Below are 20,409 nucleotides of genomic sequence, written 5' to 3'. Positions count from 1 at the left end.
GAATAAATAGGGGAAAAACGGACTTTTCACCTCAAAAATAGGGTACAGTACAATAGGGTCCATGATAATGATAATTTTGCAATTTAGTTTTACAAATGACCTCTTTTTGGTTCCTACTTTCAAAATTATGGTCCCTATTGTACTGTACCCCGTTTTTGTGCTAAAAATTCCCTTTTCCCCATAATTATTATTTAGATTTTGGTCACATAAAATTTTAATCATTTATAATAAATATTTTTCTTAGTTCAAATTATTAATATATTATAACGACATTGCCGCCAAAAAATACTTCACAAAAGCTACAACCATAATTGGTCTTCCTAAATACGAAATGATCGACGTGGTATTTATCGATAGGTTATTATTACTTTCCTGTACAGAATAAATTCTATGATGAATGGGTGAAACAGCGGACAAAACTTCCACTTGGAAAATCTTTAGCTATGGACGTATTTGGTTTCGTTTTCACCAGACTAAAAGCTAAGTAATTGTTGCTTGTTTCTAAAGTTTCTAGAAAAATAGAACCAATTACTGGGAAAGTTTAGGGTAGTGTAAATGTGCATTTTATTCTAATTATAAGCACTAATTAAAAAAGATATGATCTTGGGGCTACATCTTTAGGCTAGAATACGTGGCTGGTACTGACAAGGAGATCGGAGTTATGAAATATGACGTCTTGCTCGACAATGTAACTTGTGCTTTCACGAAGTATCAGTGGAGAAGTATTTGGAAAAAACTCTTTATTTTCAGACGTCAGACATTTTAATTCAGAATATTAAACCGGAATGGAATATTTTCAACAATTTCAGCATAACGAGCCCCTTCTTAATTGCCGAACATGGCATTATATCTCGAACCCCAAAACCCACGCCGCAAATGGAATACTCATTCGGATTTTCCAAGGAGGTATAAAGTTTTTGCTATTTCAGCAACATCAAAGATGTTTTATTCAATTCAGCTTAGAGATCTGTTAATGCGGGCTAATACACAGTATAAGATCGCAAAATAATAATACTTTTAAAACATCTGTAAAACACCGTATTTGTCAGTACAATGTGCTAAGATGGTGTAGTTAACATACTCTCACAACATTTAACACATTACTAATGAATAAGGTGATTCAATGAAAGTCCTCTCATCATGCTAATATAAGTTAAGGGAAATAAATGCACTAAGTTCTGCTGCAGAAAAGAAAATGTTGAAAAACAATCAGAACACCCAAAGTTTTTGCACTTATAGATTTGGATTTTTATCTTGTTGAGCTTTTCGTGTGTTACCATCTTCGGTTACTCATCCTACCAGTTTTTGAATCGGACATTAAAGTCTGCACGGCATTCGAAAACATTTTGGTCATTTTTTTGGGCATATGCTTCTACATTATTGTCCCAAGGTAGAGGTTAACTAATTAATGGTTTATATTTTAAATGAAATTTTAATGCTTTTTTTCTCGAAGGAACATCGTTAATTCCTAATTTTGTCAATCAAAGAGTAGTTTTCGGTTTCTACCAGTTGTCTGTACTTGTCTTGATTTTGGCTTTGGGTGGAAATTTAAACTCGAAATATGCTGTGACTAAACGAATATATATCAACACTTTTTCGGATATTGCTCAAAACCCAAATTTGAAAATCATTGCCCTTGACGGCTCTTTCGATAATGAGTTTATTAAGGTAATGTAAAAAAATGCGTTCACATTTATACATCATGTTCTAAAGTGTATTTGGTGAATGAAAAATAACCAAAGTTCACTCCACGTGTACTTCAAAAGACATAGAAGTACCTCTTACCTTTTCTAACTATAAATTCGTTCTTAATCTACCATGATTTGTTCAATCCCAGACGTTTTTCCTCCTTTCATAATAACTTATTAATAAAAACATTCATTTAGAGTCGGATTAGTGATCCACTAATGAAAGCTCTGGATGATCGTATCATGACTAAAGGTGGCTATTGGGAATATAAAAGATTCGAGAGGAAAATGTTTGAGCAAATTAATGATGGTGAAGTAATATTGACCGACTTAACTAATATGGCGCAATACTTACATTACTTCAGTAAAACAGTCGTTGAGAGAAGTTATTATGTCGGAAGTCAAAAATACATGACGAGACCAGTCGTGTTTACCGTTAATAAGCACGCGCCAGGTCATCTCCTGAGACAAGTCAATCTGAAGCAAGTTCTAACACGAAAGTGTATATTTTACATAAATAAAATTTGTTATTTTACCAGGTTGACACGATTCTTCGAGACTTCTCAGATTACGGTTTTAGAACGAATATGGAACGTTGGGGATTTTTACGCTACGCCGCAATCAGATCAGTACGCGGTCAATTCCTGTTTCGAAACCTTGACAGTGCTAGACACACAAATGGCCCTAACGGTAATTGTAGTTGGCCTTTCATTCGCATCCTTCATTAGTTTTTTGGAAATCATTATGAAACCTTTTGTGTAAACTTGAAAAGAATAAAGATGTCATTGAATTAATTTACTAAGTTACTAGAACGTGACAGTTTGAACATTTATTTCTTTTTCGCCTTCTTATTGTCTATAATTTTGTGTACGTTATTAGTATATTATTAAAGGTGTAGTTTTAAAATGGAAATAAGGTCTTTGAAACTGATGAATAAACTAATATTTAAAGCTTTCTTGGCAAACAAACATTGAAAAAATTTAAAGACAAGCAGTAGCGTCGCTAGGGTTTGAAATTTGGGGGGGGGGGGTTAAATCTGGGCAAACTATTTTATAGTTATTATAAGAACTTAATATAAACAAGATGGCCCAAGGGCTGGGACTTAAAAGTAGCAACATCGTTATCTATTTAATTAGCACATAAATAAAAAGAAAAAAAATTCAAAGACCCTAAACAAAAAATCAGAAGTGTCCGACCCCACAGTGGTAGCGTGTCTTACTGCTGCGCCAGCCAGCCGGGTTCAATTCCCGGGTGCGGTGTGAAAATTTTTTTAATTAAAATAAAATCTCTAACTGAGCTCAGCTACCACTATTGGTTCCATTTAAGCTAAAATCTGACGATAACGAAAGCGAAAACCCCGGCCAGTACTACTACGGCTCGGGTCAAACTAAGAGCCTATTGTATACTACGATGTGGTTAAAAATTGCATAATGGGTTCTTTGGAAAATGTGTAGACCTTTAAAACTATCCGTAAATTTGTGTCAACGTGAAATTATTCGTATTCTAAAAATGTACAACCTTTTATTGATAAGGACTACGGAACCGATTATGAAGGATTTTCACTCGTCTTAGGTTTATTTTTAGTTTTGGTTAGCTTTTAGTCCACACTATTGGGACTCCCTTCGAAAGAACATGAAACATTTTACTTGTCTCCATTTGTTTTTTCTTCAAAATTTTACTGTTTGATATTGAAAATTATTTATATATTGCTACAGAATTTTTGGTTGCAAACAGCAATTTTTTGGTAGGGTTTACGGATTATTTTGGGGGGGCTAAGTTTGGAATTTGGGGGAGCTATAGCCCCCCAAAAAAGGCCTAGCGACGCCACTGAATACAAGATCCGTTGGCTGATGATCGAGAAACTTAACTTTTTCTATTCTAAAGACAATATTTGAAAACTTATTATTCTTTCTGTAATACTTCCATAGGCCTATATTATCGGTTTTGTGAATTCGAGACAAAACTTGAAACTGCTGCACCATCATTGCTTAAATAATTCTCCTCCGAAAACTGTGATTATCCATTCTAGGTCGAGTGAGTAACGGGTAAGGATTGAGATCACATTATTCAATAATTGTTTCCTCTCCGAGTGACGTGTGTCACGGAGAAGCTCTAATTTCGACATGTCTGTCTGTATGTCTCTCTGTTTTTACACCCCAGGGGACCGCGTTCGCAGTTTGCAAATCGGAGCAAACGTGTTCTCAATTTCCGGACCGCATTTACAGTTCACGGAAATTTGAAAAATAGTATTCCACTTACACTGGCTGTTATTCTATTGTATGTCTAACACTACCATCCTCTGGTCTTTTGTCCTTCCCAGACTGGACACCGGTCTATACTTACTGGTCTATAAACACCACCATTACCTGGTCTTTTGTCCATCCCACATGGCCACCAGTCTGTACTCACTAGCCTCTAAACACCACCATTATCTGGTCTTTTGTCCATCCCACATGGACACCAGTCCGTACCTACTGGTTACTAAACACCATCATCATCTGGTCTTTTGTCCGTCCCACAAGTACACCAGTCTGTACTTATTGGCTTCTATACACCACCATCATCTGGTCTTTTGTCCATCCCACATGGACACCAGTCCATCATCATCCTTAAGGTTAAGACATATGCAGCGATCGGCTAGGGTTAAGAGAAACTTCTAGCCTCCCAATGGCGGGGTCTTCCACCAAAGGTTCACGCAATTGCGCTGTTCTTTTTTTATAGCTAAGATTTGAAACCTTTTTATACTACCATTTTGAGTAGGGCGAAACAACAGGCGTATCCTTCATTTCAAACGGCAATATTAGTCAAGCCTCTCAAGAATGTTTAATTGTTCTTTATCAAAACGATGTAACGCTCAATAAGGCGAACAATTAACGAAGAAAATATTTAATATTAATTATATTTATTTTAGTATTTAAGATAATCAGGTTTCTCAACTCAAAATTAATACAGAAAGAGCTAAACAGCAGTGGGTGTGTTTGTCTGTGTGTGTCAGTCCCCGTTGTTACACTAATGCACCGCGTTAGCATTTCGCCTTGTGTAAAGAAAACCTACAAAACCATAATAATTCCTATTTTCATAGTATAAAGTGAATACATTGTTACACCAGTAAAGAGACAGTATTTAATTAAATGAGTTACATTACATTGAATTCAAATTGGCCGTCCGATTTCACGAAAGCCGTTTTTTCTTTGTCGGCCTCCGATAGTTCAACTAGAAAGTAGCTGGCCCCGAGAGGCGATCAAGAGTATCATCGATGCGGGGAGTGGATGCACATCTTTTTTTTGTGACTTTTTGAGTTTAAGCCAGTCGACGCAAAAACGCCAGGAGCAGTCACGTTTTTCACCAGGATGACAGGCGGACCCCATGGACTGCATGATTGTCGAATGATATCAGCTTTCAGTAGCTTTTCCACCTCTTTCTGTAGAATTTCTCGTTCTTTAAATGATTTACGATATGGTTGTGAGCGGACGGGTGCGGCATCACCCGAATGTATTTGATGGGTAACCAGAGACGTGCGCCCAAGGTCGTTTTCGTGTTGAGAGAATACCGACGCGTGTTTCTGAAGAAGGCATTTTAATTGTTCCAGCTCAGTTGGCGAGAGATGGTCCCCAAAGTCTAGGTTTTCGGGTATCGAACCTTCTGGACTATGGTTTGCTGCGGTAGTTAACAGCTGGATTTCCAGCATTTCATGGGCAGAAGCGACACGGGCGTTCGGAGGGAAAACGATAGGCCGGTTATTTGGATTCGCAACCCTAATGACCGCATGTCCGTTCTGGAATCGGGTGAGGGTTTTGCAAATCAAAAGCCCGAACCGTTCAAAAGTATTGTCAGAGGTTTCAATCAGGAGAGTGTCCGACAGTTTTGGTATTGTAACCTCCAGTGGAACCCCGCAAAATGGTGGTATGGTAGTATCAAACGTAGAGCGCAAGTTGTACTGTAGTAATGATTGAAGATTGTATCTCGTAAGGGGAAGGTCTCACTTCCCACAGAGATGGTGCGACTGCGAAAGTTAAGGTCCACTCCGTGGCGATAGCAAAATTCTAAGCCTAGTAATAAATCATGACTGATGTTGTCCACCGCTAGTGCTTGAATGGTAAAACTGGAGCTACCCATCGCGACTGTGAGAGACTCTACAACCACGAAATGATCGGGAACGAGATCTTCAAGAAGGCATCGAGAACATCGAACAAGACGTTCTTACCATGTTCGAGGTTGACAAATCAACTAGTACCAGACAAGTTGGACGACAGTTAGGTGTCAATCACGTCTTAGTATGGAGAATTCTAAAAGGGCATCAGTTTCACCCGTATCACATTCAGAAGGTGCAATATCTTAACCCTGCAGATTATACTAGACGCCTAGACTTTTGCCGGTGGTTTGTGGCTAGAGTTGAAGATCATCTATTCCCACGCGCTCTTTTAGTTACCGATGAGGCATCTTTCTCCCGTGATGGTATTTTGAACTATTACAACTACCATGAATGGCGTCAGATAAACCCACATGCAACAACTGTTAGGAGTCACCAAGTTCAATTTAGTTTAAATGTGTGGTGCGGAATTGTCGGCTCACATTTATTAGGGCCTCATTTTCAACCACCCAGACTAAATGGCGAGGCATATCTCGAGGTTTTAAGAGAGACTTTACCGCAACTACTTGAGGACATACCGTTAGCATTGCTACGTGACATGTGGTTCATGCACGTCGGGGCACCACCACACTTCACCCGTATGGCTCGAGAACATCTCGTCGCTACATTTCCTCTGAGGTGGATTGGACTAGGAGGACCAGTTGCGTGGCCGCTGAGATCTCCCGATTTCAATCCGTGTGATTTATACCTTTGGGGTCACTTCAAGGACTTGGTGTACAAGAGTGAAGTCCGTGAAGTGGACGACTTGCGACAACGAATACTTGAAGGGTGTGAAACAATCCGAAACACACCAGGCATCTTTCAACATGTCCAAGAATCGTTCGTTAGACGGGCATATGTTTGCATTAATGCTAATGGTGGGCATTTTGAACAATACCTCTAAAACTGCTGCTAACTTTGTACATGTACGAATAAATGATACATTAACTGGAAACTCTTCTTTGTTTGTCACTTTGAACCGACTGTTATTTTCCAGTCCTTGCACAATTCTACCTTTAATAATACGCTTCTGCTAGAAAATGGCTCATTAGAATTCTAAGATGGGAGGGTATTGTAATTGTCTAAACAAGATGAGCAAGCTGATATGTCTTACTCCACATTTGTGACATTTTTCACGTTTTTGGGGTCAATGTTTGGGGGCCCGTACATCCGAAACTAAGCGTTGTAGATCCCACGTACTTTGACACTTTTCACTAAGTTTGGCCCAAAGAACACACCCTTTAATTTATGACATGCTTATCAGAAACACCCTGTATATTTGAAACCGTAATTTTAGGTTCTATCTGATTTTAAAAATGAAAACTTTCCATTAGTAGTCAAAAGATTGATCCTATCCCTTTAAAAATTGTACGCGTTTGCATTTTATTTGCTCTCAAAAATTTACAATTAGGTTGAGAATTCAGCCCTATAAGGAGAATAAAATGGAGAGAAAATCGTTGATAGCTGATAGCTTCGTAACATTTCCAATTTTAAAATAAAATATTTAAACTCAGCAAGCTGAAGTTTTTCAGATATCTTAGTATTAGAATCTCCTAAAAGCAAATATTAGTATTAGAAAGTAAACCCTAGTATCAAGCTTGCATCCCTTAAAAAACTATTGAAGGTGCCATTACTATTGAGAGCAAAACACTAAAGAATACTGTTGAAAAATACTTTGAGGAAATGAAAATTTGGTGAAAAAAACTAAGATTAGAATTTTTTCAAATAATTGATGTTTCCAAATGTGAAAATTTTAATATCTGTCACTTCAGGCAATTAATTTCCTACTTTTTTACCTCTCCGAGTGACGATGACGTCACGGAGAGGTATTAAACTGGACGTGTCTGTCTGTGTGTCTGTCAGACCTCACGTGACGGCGTTCGCAGTTTACAAATCGGAGCAAACAAATACCCGATTTCCGGAACCCTGTTCGCGGTTCACGGCAATTTGGCCATTCATCTGCCAAGACCAGTCTTTACTAACTGGCTTCTAAGGACCACAATCTGCCAGTCTTTGTCCATCCCACATGGACACTAGCCTGTACTTGCTGGCCGTAAGCACCACTATCTTCTGTTCTTCGTCAATCCCACATTAACACCACCATCTTCAGGTCTTTGTCCATACCGGCTTCTTCTCCATCGTTATCGTTTGGTTTTAAGATATACGCGGCGATCAGCTAGGGTTAGGAGAAACGTCTAGCCTCCCAATGGCAGGGCTTCCACCATCGGTTCACGCGAATGCGTTTTTATCTATTATTATAATGGAAAGGAATCGTATATATACCCCAAAATTTGAAGAAAGCGGGCAAGAGGGGTACCCTTCACTTTAAACGTCAATATTAGCAAAGTTTCGAAAGATAATAGGAACAACTTTATTTTAAACGATTTAACTATTTTTCAAGTTATTTACTGGCGATTAAAATAATTTATATCATTTATATTTGATTAATTATTTAAGATAAACTTATTTCTATGTAATGACACAAGTGAGAGTTTATATAGAACGAGTAATGAAGATTGCATCCGAATCGAAACACTACACGCACATCAAAGTTAATATAAAGCGAGTAGGATGATAAGATCTCTTACAAAACGATAACATTTCCTTTTTGCAGAATATTAAATGGAAATATTTTAAATATTTTTCGGCATTACGATTCTTTACGTAGTTGTGTAGCTATAAAGCTCTGTTTCATCTTAATATTCCAAGAACATCTTTTGATATTAACATTTCAAATTTGGTGTTTACTTTTTAATTCAGCTTTACTACATTTATATATAGTTTAAAGGCATTTTTTATATTTATTAGATAATATGGATGTTAATTCTTCATCTATCCACGAGTGGTGAAACGATTGGGTCTGTGAAATAAGATACCCTAGATTTAAACTAGAAATGACCTTGTTTTGCCTCCTCTTATAGGAGGTGTTAACGCTTCAGAGTGAGCCGAAAGTTAAATACACCCTTCAGTGATACATTTTAGGTCCTCATTAGAATTATTGAGGATACAAAGGAAGTTGTTAAACGCTTAAGCCTTTGCTAAAGACCTTGGAAATATTTCGCCAATTGGAACTATGTATTTCCGGTTTTTCTCATTGGCTGGTGGACCTGTGTTTAGAAAGTAAATTCGTCTCGGCTCGGAGAGGTTTATTTTGGTTTCCCAACTTGTTATTAATATCAGTTACTTCAGTCTTAATATTAATTAAATTTGTTTAGAACCCATTGGAGAGAAAAACGTCTTAGAGCGTTGCGCATCCATCGGTAATCTAGCTTCAATACCAGTCGTCGTTGACTCGTTAATCTAGCTTAGTTATCAGTCGTCGAAAGTCTAGCTTAATTACCAGTCGCCGGTAATCTAGCTCAAATACCAGTCACCGGTAATCTAGCTCAATTACCAATCACCGGTAATCTAGCTCAATTACCAGTCGCCGGTAATCTAGCTCAATTACCAGTCTTCGGTAATCTAGCTTAATTACCAGTCGTTGGTATGTATACAAAAGAGTTTTGGTACTAAAATACAATTAAGTTTATTAATAACCTAATTATAAGGTTAGTATATTCATACAACGTAGACAAAATTCGCTTTTGTTTAATTCAACTTTAAAACGATTACTCTTCGATATTTATCTTGTATATTTTCAACTTTTCTTGATAGGAAGGGGTTTGGGTACAAAAATACAATTAAGTATATTATTAACCTAATGATTATGTTAATCTGTTCTTACAACGTAGACAAAATTCGTTTTTGTTTAGTTTAACTTATAAACGATTACTCCTCGATTGTATTTCACGCTTTCCGCCTTTAATTTTTAGCCACCACGACAGGCTCTTAGTTTGATCCAAGAAATAGTAGTAGTAGTAGTTGTGGTCGGGGTTTTCGCTTTCGTTATCGTTATTTTTTAGCTTAAAAGTAACTCGATACTACCTTAAACCACCCATAGGGTTAACTGAGCTCGGTTAGATACATTATTGTAATTAAAATGTTTTCAGATCGTACCCGGGAATGGAGCCTAGGTCATTAGCGCAGTAATAATATACTGAATCACTGAGCCATAGAGACTTGATTAAACATACGAGTTTTTATTCTTCAGTTTATCTCTAAATGGTCAGGGATAGGAGGTGCAAAACCCTCTTTTTTGTGGGGTCGGACACTTCTGAATTTGTATCTTTGGGATCTTTCAATTCATTTTCTTTTTATTTATGTCATAATTAAAAAGATAACGATGTGGCTACTATTACGAGCCCAGCCCTTGGGTCGTCTTGATTTAATAGCGTTTAAAGTTATTTGATGTTACTCACAGTATTACTAAATTTTCCAAACGATTGTTAGAAGTTGACCTTTCAGAAGAAACAAGTTGGGAAAAACCAAAAGTCTACCTCTCCGATTCAAGAGGAGGACTAACTTTAGTCTTAATTACCTAGATATTAAATTACTGCTCTTTATTGATTAGCAACTGAAGAAGTTTAAATTAATGAATTATTAAAGCAATATTCAAAACAAGGTTACCACTTAAACATTTTCTTCTTTCTACCTCAACGATATTCTTAAATTCCTAGCATGATTGTTAAAATTTGTCAAAACCATAGCTGATTTATCTCTAGATGAAATTAAAGTTAGCTTAATTAATATGTAAATACACATTTCAAAATTTAATAAATAAAGATATTCTTGGATTATAGAATAAAAACCGAGGTTTATAGATATAAAACTAGTAAAGAAGGTAAAGCATTGAAATTCCAAAACTTATTTAAAAAGATTTCGTTTAACATTGTGAAAAAGAAAATAATAAGCAAAAATAGCAGGGAGTATTAACCAAGGAGAAGAAGCGGTATAAGAACTAGGTTGTCACTTATCTCAACAGATCCTTGAATAAATTTAAGTGTGTGGTTCCGCCATTGGGATGCTAAAAAGACCAGAAGAAGGTGGTGTTAGAAACCAATAATTTCATATTAGTGTCTTTGTTGAATAACAATAACCAGAAGACGGGGGTGTTACTACTAAATAAGTACAGATTGGTCTTTTTGTGGAAAGGACGACAAACTAGAAAGATAAAGAAATAGTGGCTATAGTAAGCCTGAAAATTGAATTCAAAGTAGCTAACATTGTGAAATACAGTTTTCAAGAATTTGGCGAACTGTAATAGCGGTCCGGAATTAGCGAACACCTTTGTCCCGATTTGGAAACTGCGAACAGACACACACTCAGACACGCATGCACGATCGTAACACTAAACCTCTCCGCGACATGCCACTAGGAGAGGTAAAACACGTAATCGAGTTTCGGTGTTCAAAGATAAGTCGATAAATGCTTTTAACTCCGTTTATAAGAGAGGAAAGCCAAAATTCCGTATGTTTGAAATTTGAATATCGCTATGGAAGGAACTCTTCGTATCACTTCGAGTGCGGTGAGATAAAACTTTTTCGAAAAGATTCTGGTATATCTTAAAATAAAAGAAGTGCCATAGTTCATAATAAGAAAGCATACTAGCAAAGTAGGAAACTGCCAAAAAAACTAAAAATTAACGGACCACATCACTAAGGGCTTGGGAAAAGCGCTTTTTATAAAACTAACGTTGTTTTTGCGGGTGTAGCGTGTAATACCAATTCCCTGTTTCAATTCAAAACTGCAGTTTTAAAATAGCGGTTGCGGATTTAGATATAGCGTTTGTGGTTTTGGAAAATAGCAGTTTTTAACTTAAGTTTTGAAAATACCACAGTTTTCCTTATCTATAAAATATCTAAAAAATCATAATTTCTCAAGTACAACCAACCCTAACCTTACTTGTCAGGTACAACCAAATTTAACCTTACTTATTACGTGCCGCAAAACCTTACCTATGAATTACATCCAAACTTAACCTTACCTATCAAGTACATCATAACCTAGCCCTACCTAACATAATACTATTGCGCTTTCAAATAACCAAATTCAACCTCATCAAGTTAACCTTTCCTGATCTAGGAATATTTGACTTCAAATAATCCAACCTACGCAATCACAAACTACTATCTCTTTCTGATTCTGGTTATTATGGTCTTTAGGGGACTCTTGCAACGGTACACCGAGTTTACGAGAACCGCTGTGTAGGGAGCTGTCGTAACGGGAAAACTGCGTTTTCGGGAAACCGCTATTATGGGGTCGGCTCATATTAGCGCTTCCCGTATGTATCTGGTATCAGCTGTTCCAAAATAGCAACCATGATACAAAACAGCTTCGTGGTTCAAAGCTGCCGTTTTAGAAAAAGCGGCTGCTATTTGGGAAAAAGCAGTGCTCGAGTCGAGTTTTGAAGAATTTTTATCCCTCCAGATTACCATACAACAAGATCATCATACGCTAACCTACCCTTACCTAAAAAAATTGGGTTTAAAAATAAAACCTAACCTGACCTGACCTAATACTTTTGGGGTTTATTTAACAAAACGTAACCTGACCTAGTACTGTTGGGGTTCAAATAATCAAACTTAACATAACCTAAAACTATAGGGGTTTAAATAAGAAAACTTAGTCAGGCTTAATACTATTACAGTTCAAATACCTAAACCTATCCTAACGTAAAACAATTATTAGACTATGTTGAATTAACATTCAAGGTTCGCCGGAAAAACAGTTGCCAACCGTGTAGCCGCGCAAAATTTTAATATTGGCTCACTGGAGCCATCTTGTTTATTATCCTCTTGTTGCATAGTCGTCAAATAGTGGCGTTTCCAAGGCAGTAAAAATGTATTTAAAACGCTTTCATTTAATAGAAATTAAACCACATAGCATTTTTTGGGTCGCTTAATTCGACAAATAGCGTCGTTTGAATTGTAAATACCAAACCCGCGGTTTGGCTAAATTCGTTAACAACATTGGCGGGGTTCGGTCTAATGGAATTTTGCGCAATGGGAATAAACAAAAAGAACACCCCAAGTACAGTACAAGTTATTTTGCAATCATTTACGAAAATACAGCACTTTTGTACGGCTCAAACCAGGTCTCTAAAAGTCCTTTTCCTGCAAGGTCCTTAATCTACCCTAAAATAGGCACTTGACCCTTTAATTAAATTGCCATATTTACCTAAAACCGTAGAGGAAATCTTTATCTAGTCGTTTGTCAGGGAAAGATATCTAGAACAACTTTTTCCGTAAAAAAGTAACGAAAACTCGTCCGTCTAAAGGCTGGTTTTCATTGGACTGAAACGCAAAAAAATCCGCGTGCCGCAAATTTTTACGGAAAGTGGTGGTCAATACGAAAAAAAGGCTTGGTTTTGGACAGCTCCGGAGAGGTTTTTCGATGCCAATTTTTTTTCTTCAATTGAAGGCGTTTGTGTTGTCGACCAAAATTTCTAAAATTGTATAGTTAACAAATTTGTTAAAGACGTTAGGCTTAATTTATATAATAGAAACTAGCTGTTACCCGCGGCGTCGCTCGCGTGAAATAAGAACTTCCATCAAAATGATATAAAGAAGGGTAGATTTTACTGCTGACTAATATTTTTGTAGCATTCTAGGAGCGAAGGCACTCGGCGTTGCCCGTCAGCCCGTCGGGACAGTTTTTATTACTTTCACGCGGACATTATTCCATAAAAAAAGGTTTTTAAGTTTTTGGCCGCCAATTGAAATGATGGCAACAAATCGAACCCAAAAGACCATTCAGCCCGTCTATAGTTTAAAGCAGAGGTGGATTAGGGGAAGTTACGAAAGAGGCCGAATTTCTGGATGGGCAAATGCTTTATAAAAGCGATGGGGGAACATAGAGCTACCCTTTATTTTTAAGCCCCCCCCCCCCAAAAATGAGAGAGAATTCGCGAGGATAGCAGGGTAACGATATCGCCACCTAACGGATTGAAAATAGCGTCTGCTTTAGTGTATGATGTACAAGGCTTACTCAGTCAAGAGTCGTTTATAGTTAGAAATGGAACAATCGTCGGGAGGCGCGGACTTTCCCATTATTAAGAAGTTAATAGAACAATTAAAAAAAGATCTCAGCTATTTTGTGACTTCCTCTGAAACTAGAGTAGCGTTGGTGGCCCAACTTTTAAGTTCCAAAGCAGGGTAAATACCTTTCCGTTTAACATCCGATTTCTTTGGTGGTATTGTGACGGGGTTTGTTAAAGTCAAGCACTGGGTTGAAACTGATTTAAAGCGCGGCAAAGGCTTAGCTATCTTTTCCGATTTTTCGTTACTTTTTGTCGGTTTTTTTATCTATGTTACAACCTACAGACTTATTTCTCATATTTTGTTTGATCATTAAATAAAAATTACATTGAGTTGATACTTCTTCATAACTTTTAGAGCTGTTAATACTCATAATAGGTCGCGAAGAGTTTTCAAGCTTAACTTCGGAGGCCATTTACTCAATTTCCCGTGTTACTTCTCTTAACATCCACCAGGTAGAGACCTTAATCTTACTCCGTTGATAGAGGGGAGGAATTTTAACCCTCCCAGCCGTTCCTCTTCCTCTCTCTCGTAAATAAAATGCCCCCACAGTGAGCCCTATGGCTCGTTCATAACTTCCCCTAATCCACCTCTGGTTAAAGGAAACCAGTGTACTAAATATTTTTGAAATCGGTTGTAAAGCGCGGACTTTGTTGCAAAGATAAGAATTTTTACATTTCTGGGTGCCATTTTTTAAGATGGCGGCGGATTACAAAACTCTTTCTCAGTACGCGCCTACTACTTATGAGTAACGTTCCTGCAAATTTTCAGCCTTCTAGGGCAAGCGGTTTGGGCTGGGCGTTGATTATCAGTCAGTCAGTCAGGACTTTGATTTATATGGATGTAGATAGAAGATAGATAGATGAACGTTTTCACAAAGACAACAAAGTCTAAGAAAATTTGAAAGCTTGCTATTAATGCATTTTTAACATGTTTTGGTCTACACCAGCTCGCGCTCTTTCACATTTTTGGTGAAAACGGCCTTTTTTTTTAGAGGAATTATCCCCAAAATCCAAAATAATAAGATTCACCCTTTCGACGGGAAAAGAGGGGTAGGCAACCCTTAGTATCGGGAGATACAAGGGGGTTGCTCCAGTGCCGTGTTTGCGCACTCTCAGATCCAAAACGCCTACAGCGCAGGCTCTAAAAAGCGAGATGGAAGGCAGAGTTTTACCCCCGCGCCTTTCCTTCTTAGACTCGTCGAAAGGGTGTGTTAAAAAGAGGAATATAATTGTCTTAAAGGAAAAGCATGAGTGACATAATATTATACCTTACAATAACGGCCTTTTTCTAAATATAAAACGAAAAATATTAAAAATTATAAATGACCTCTTATTACAAAATAATTAGCGTTTAATTAGTCTTAAAAACGAGGACTACTGCACCGCCATTGGTGTATCGATGTCTGCAAAAGCGAGCCTACTTTGCCCTTACCTCTCTCAGCCTGTGAGAATTCAAGCAATCCCATAGGGGTAAGAGGTTCGGTTTACAAGACGACACTAAACCAATGACGTTACACTAGTCCTCGCTTTTATGACTAATTAAATGCAAAAAAATTTATAAAAAGGGATCATTTATTTAATTTTAGTATTTTTCCTATTATATTTAGATAAAGGCCGTTCTTTTAATGTTATGTTAACTACCTTTTCCTTTAACTTCGCCCAATACTTGAAACTTATCAGTTTAAGATATTATTATACAGGGTGATTCAGAGATGTATGCGTGCCTTGTAACAGAATATTCCTTGCATATTAAAGTTTTGTGTCGCCAAATTTTAAAGAATAAATAGGGGAAAAACGGACTTTTCACCTCAAAAATAGGGTACAGTACAATAGGGTCCATAATAATGATAATTTTGTAATTTGGTTCCTACGGAGCCTCCGAAATGAACTAGGCCCATGCGTGTCGCGAAGCGAGAATATTTTTTTAACCAATTTAGTTCGCCGTGGTTTTACGTTGGGGGGCGCTTATATTACCGTAAAATAAACAAAGTTCAACCCCGTGACCCTATCGACTGCTTAAGTATTTGAGCCAAGGTCGCGGATTGTAAGTATACGTTTTTATTACTCTTACTGAATTATTTTAATTGAAATAATTTATTTTGTTGTCATCAATACAATCTAACCGAAAGATTCAATAAAAAGTGAATAGCCCCAAAAACATTTACGTTAATTTTAGGATGAAACTTTGCTCTATCATAAAAATTTTATGACTGACCCCTGTCACAACGGTAATATAAGCGCCATCTCGTACACATACATGGTGAAAATATTTTCCTTAACAAACTGGATATTTCCCCTCATAAAATTTGACATGCATGGGCCTAGTTCATTTCGGAGGCTCCGGTTCCTAGTTTCAAAATAATGGTCCCTATTGTACTGTACCCTATCTTTGTGGTGAAAAGTCTCTTTTTCCCATATTTATTATTTAGATTTTGGTGGGGGCCCGTTTTGGTGACATAAAATTTTAATCTTTTATAATAAATATTTTTCTAAGTTCAAATTATTAATATATTATAACGACATTGCCGCTAAAAAATACTTCACAAAAGCTACAACCATAATTGGTCTTTCTAAATACTAAATGATTGACGTGGTATTTATCGATAGGTTATTATTACTTTCCTGTACAGAATACATTCTACGATGAATGGGTGAAACAGCGGACAAAACTTCCATTTGGAAAATCTTTAGCTGTGGACGTATTTGGTTTCGTTTTCACCAGACTAAAAGCTAAGTAATTATTGCTTGTTTCTAAAGTTTCTAGAAAAATAGAACCAATTACTGGGAAAGTTTAGGGTAGTTTAAATGTGCATTTTATTCTAATGCTAAACACTAATTAAAAAAGATATGATCTTGGGGCTACATCTTTAGGCTAGAATACGTGGCTGGTACTGACAAGGAGATCGGAGTTATGAAATATGACGTCTTGCTCGACAATGTAACTTTTGCTTTCACGAAGTATCAGTGGAGAAGTATTTGGAAAAAACTCTTTTTTTTCAGACCTCAGACATTTTAATTCAGAATATTAAACCGGAATGGAATATTTTCAACAATTTCAGCATAACGAGCCCCTTTTTAATTGCCGAACATGGCATTATATCTCGAACCCCAAAACCCACGCCGCAAATGGAATACTCATTCGGATTTTCCAAGGAGGTATAAAGTTTTTGCTATTTCAGCAACATCAAAGATGTTTTATTCAATTCAGCTTAGAGATCTGTTAATGCGGGCTAATACACAGTATAGGATCGCAAATAATAATACTTTTAAAACATCTGTAAAACACCGTATTTGTCAGTACGAATGTGCTAAGATGGTGCAGTTAAAACACACTCACAAAATTTAACACATTACTAATAAATAAGGTGATTCAATGAAAGTCCTCTCATCATGCCAATATAAGTTAAGGGAAATAAATGCACTATTGATAATTCTTAAGTTCTGCTGCAGAAAAGAAAATGTTGAAAAACAATCAGAACACCCAAAGTTTTTGCACTTGTAGATTTGGATTTTTATCTTGGTGAGCTTTTCGTGTGTTACCATCTTCGGTTACTCATCCTACCAGTTTTTGAATCGGACATTAAAGTCTGCACGGCATTCGGTAACATTTTCATCCTTTTTTTGGGCATATGCTTCTATATTATTGTCCCAAGGTAGAGGTTAATTAATTAATGGTTTATATTTTAAATGAAATTTTAATGCTTTTTTTCTCGAAGGAACATCGTTAATTCCTAATTTTGTCAATCAAAGAGTAGTTTTCGGTTTCTACCAGTTGTCTGCACTTGTGTTGATTTTGGCTTTGGGTGGAAATTTAAACTCGAAATATGCAGTGACTAAACGAATCTACATCAACACTTTTTCGGATATTGCTCAAAACCCAAATTTGAAAATCATTGCCCTTGACGGCTCTTTCGATAATGAGTTTATTGAGGTAATGTAAAAAAATGCGTTCACATTTATACATCATGTTTTCTAAAGTGTATTTGGTGAATGAAAAATAACCAAAGTTCACTCCACGGGTACTTCAAAAGACATAGAAGTACCTCTTACCTTTTCTAACTATAAATTCGTTCTTAATCTACCATGATTTATTCAATCCCAGACGTTTTTCCTCCTTTCATAATAACTTATTAATAAAAACATTCATTTAGAGTCGGATTAGTGATCCACTAATGAAAGCTTTGGATGATCGTATCATGGCTCAAGGTGGCTATTGGGAATATAAAAGATTCGAGAGGAAAATGTTTGAGCAAATTAATGATGGTGAAGTAATATTGACCGACTTAACTAATATGGCGCAATACTTACATTACTTCAGTAAAACAGTCATTGAGAGAAGTTATTATGTCGGAAGTCAAAAATACATGACGAGACCAGTCGTGTTTACCGTTAATAAGCACGCGCCAGGTCATCTCCTGAGACAAGTCAATCTGAAGCAAGTTCTAACACGAAAGTGTATATTTTACATAAATAAAATTTGTTATTTTACCAGGATGACACGATTCTTCGAGACTTCTCAGATTACGGTTTTAGAACGAATATGGAACGTTGGGGATTTTTACGCTACGCCGCAATCAGATCAGTACGCGGTCAATTCCTGTTTCGAAACCTTGACAGTGCTAGACACACAAATGGCCCTAACGGTAATTGTAGTTGGCCTTTCATTCGCATCCTTCATTAGTTTTTTGGAAATCATTATGAAACCTTTTGTGTAAACTTGAAAAGAATAAAGATGTCATTGAATTAATTTACTAAGTTACTAGAACGTGACAGTTTGACATTTATTTCTTTTTCGCCTTCTTATTGTCTATAATTTTGTGTACGTTATTAGTATATTATTAAAGGTGTAGTTTTAAAATGGAAATAAGGTCTTTGAAACTGATGAATAAACTAATATTTAAAGCTTTCTTGGCAAACAAACATTGGAAAAGGTTAAAGACAAGATCCGTTGGCTGATGATCGAGAAACTAAACTTTTTCTATTCTAAAGACAATATTAGAAAACTTATTATTCTTTCTGTAATACTTCCATAGACCTATATTATCGGTTTTGTTAATTCGAGACAAAACTTGAAACTGCTGCACCATCATTGCTTAAATAATTCTCCTCCGAAAACTGTGATTATCCATACTAGGTCGAGTGAGTAACGGGTAGGGATAGAGATCACATTATTCAATAATTTTTTCCTCTCCGAGTGACGTATGTCACGGAGAAGCTCTAATTTCGACGTGTCTGTCTGTATGTCTCTTTGTTTTTACACCCCAGGGGACCGCGTTCGCAGTTAGCAAATCGGAGCAAACGTGTTCTCAACTTCCGGACCGCATTTACAGTTCACGGAAATTTTAAAAATTGTATTCCACTTACACTGGCTGTTATTCTATTGTCTGTCTAACACTACCATCCTCTGGTCTTTTGTTCATCCCAGACTGGACACCAGTCTATACTTACTGGTCTATAAACACCACCATTACCTGGTCTTTTGTCCATCCCAGACTGGACACCAGTCTGTACTTACTGGCCTCTAAACACCACCATTATCTGGTCTTTTGCCCATCCCACATGGTCACCAGTCTGTACACACTGGCTTCTAAACACCACCATCATCTGGTATTTTGTCCATCCCACATGGACACCAGTCCATCATCATCCTAAAGGTTAAGACATATGCAGCGATCGGCTAGGGTTAAGAGAAACTTCTAGCCTCCCAATGGCGGGGTCTTCCACCAAAGGTTCACGCAATTGCGCTGTTCGAACAAGACGTTCTTACCATGTTCGAGGATGACCCATCAACTAGTACCAGACAAGTTGGACGAAAGTTAGGCGTCAATCACGTCTAAGTATGGATAATTCTAAAAGGGCATCAGTTTCACCCGTATCACATCCAGAAGGTGCAATATCTTAACCCTGCAGATTATACTACACGCCTAGACTTTTGCCGATGGTTTAATTGTGTCTAGAGTTGAAGATCATCTATTCCCACGCGCTCTTTTAGTTACCGATGAGGCATCTTTCTCCCGCGATGGTATTTTGAACTATCACAATTACCATGAATGGCGTCAGATAAACCCACATGCAACAACTGTTAGGAGTCACCAAGTTCAATTTAGTTTAAATGTGTGGTGCGGAATTGTCGGCTCACATTTATTAGGTTCTCATTTTCTACCACCCAGACTTACTGGCGAGGCATATGTCGAGTTTTTTAGAGAGACTTTACCGCAACTACTTGAGGACATACCGTTAGCATTGCTACGTGACATGTAGTTTATGCACGACAGGGCGCCACCACACTTCAGGCGTATGGTTCGAGAACATCTCGACGCTACATTTCCTTTGAGGTGGATTGGACGAGGAGGACCAGTTGCGTGGCCGGCGAGATCTCCCGATTTGAATCCATGTGATTTCTACCTTTGGGGTCATCTCAAGAACTTGGTGTACAAGAGTGAAGTCCGTGATATGGACGACTTGCGACAACGAATACTTGAAGGGTGTGAAACAATCCGAAACACACCAGGCGTCTTTCAACATGTCCAAGAATCGTTGGTGAGACTGGCATATGTTTGCATTAATGCTAATGGAGGGCATTTTGAACATTACCTCTAAAACTGCTGCTAACTTTGTACATGTACGAATAAATGATACATTAACTGGAAACTCTTCTTTGTTTGTCACTTTGA

General features: G+C 37.2%; 2 protein-coding genes and 1 long non-coding RNA gene across 3 annotated transcripts; 2 read left to right on the top strand and 1 right to left on the bottom strand.

Annotated features, from left to right (window-relative positions):
- The first annotated feature begins 339 nt into the window (after positions 1–339).
- LOC149708738 (glutamate receptor ionotropic, kainate 1-like) lies at positions 340–2,478 on the top strand. Its single transcript, XM_089864264.1, has 7 exons — positions 340–484; positions 622–688; positions 751–906; positions 1,240–1,390; positions 1,454–1,668; positions 1,887–2,170; positions 2,228–2,478. The coding sequence occupies exons 1-7, from the start codon at positions 444–446 to the stop codon at positions 2,448–2,450; spliced, it is 1,137 nt and encodes a 378-aa protein (XP_089720390.1). The 5' UTR covers positions 340–443; the 3' UTR covers positions 2,451–2,478.
- LOC149708737 (uncharacterized) lies at positions 1,593–15,544 on the bottom strand. Its single transcript, XR_016381168.1, has 3 exons — positions 12,874–15,544; positions 2,044–10,720; positions 1,593–1,945 (listed from the first exon to the last, which is right to left on the bottom strand). It is a non-coding gene; the product is annotated as an uncharacterized LOC149708737 (long non-coding RNA).
- Positions 15,545–16,096: 552 nt separating this feature from the next.
- LOC149708736 (uncharacterized) lies at positions 16,097–19,572 on the top strand. Its single transcript, XM_089863857.1, has 9 exons — positions 16,097–16,129; positions 16,230–16,299; positions 16,343–16,469; positions 16,607–16,673; positions 16,736–16,891; positions 17,238–17,388; positions 17,452–17,666; positions 17,887–18,378; positions 19,465–19,572. The coding sequence occupies exons 1-9, from the start codon at positions 16,097–16,099 to the stop codon at positions 19,570–19,572; spliced, it is 1,419 nt and encodes a 472-aa protein (XP_089719983.1).
- Positions 19,573–20,409: the final 837 nt, after the last annotated feature.

Source organism: Phalangium opilio, unplaced genomic scaffold, assembly GCF_054372755.1.
Source record: "Phalangium opilio isolate 3A_F unplaced genomic scaffold, DU_Popi_V2 ptg000013l_1, whole genome shotgun sequence".
Taxonomy (NCBI): Eukaryota; Metazoa; Arthropoda; class Arachnida; order Opiliones; family Phalangiidae; genus Phalangium; species Phalangium opilio.
This window is presented reverse-complemented; position numbering and strand designations above follow the sequence as displayed.

Excerpts from the sequence above, each read along its gene's own strand:
- LOC149708738 (XM_089864264.1), top strand. The coding sequence starts at position 444 with ATGGACGTATTTGGTTTCGTTTTCACCAGACTAAAAGCTAA. Across the intron at positions 907-1,239 it reads CATTCGGATTTTCCAAGGAG|ATTTGGATTTTTATCTTGTT; the intron begins GTATAAAGTTTT and ends TTGCACTTATAG. Across the intron at positions 2,171-2,227 it reads CTGAGACAAGTCAATCTGAA|GTTGACACGATTCTTCGAGA; the intron begins GCAAGTTCTAAC and ends TTATTTTACCAG.
- LOC149708736 (XM_089863857.1), top strand. The coding sequence starts at position 16,097 with ATGGTCCCTATTGTACTGTACCCTATCTTTGTG. Across the intron at positions 16,300-16,342 it reads AAAAGCTACAACCATAATTG|GTTATTATTACTTTCCTGTA; the intron begins GTCTTTCTAAAT and ends ATTTATCGATAG. Across the intron at positions 16,892-17,237 it reads CATTCGGATTTTCCAAGGAG|ATTTGGATTTTTATCTTGGT; the intron begins GTATAAAGTTTT and ends TTGCACTTGTAG.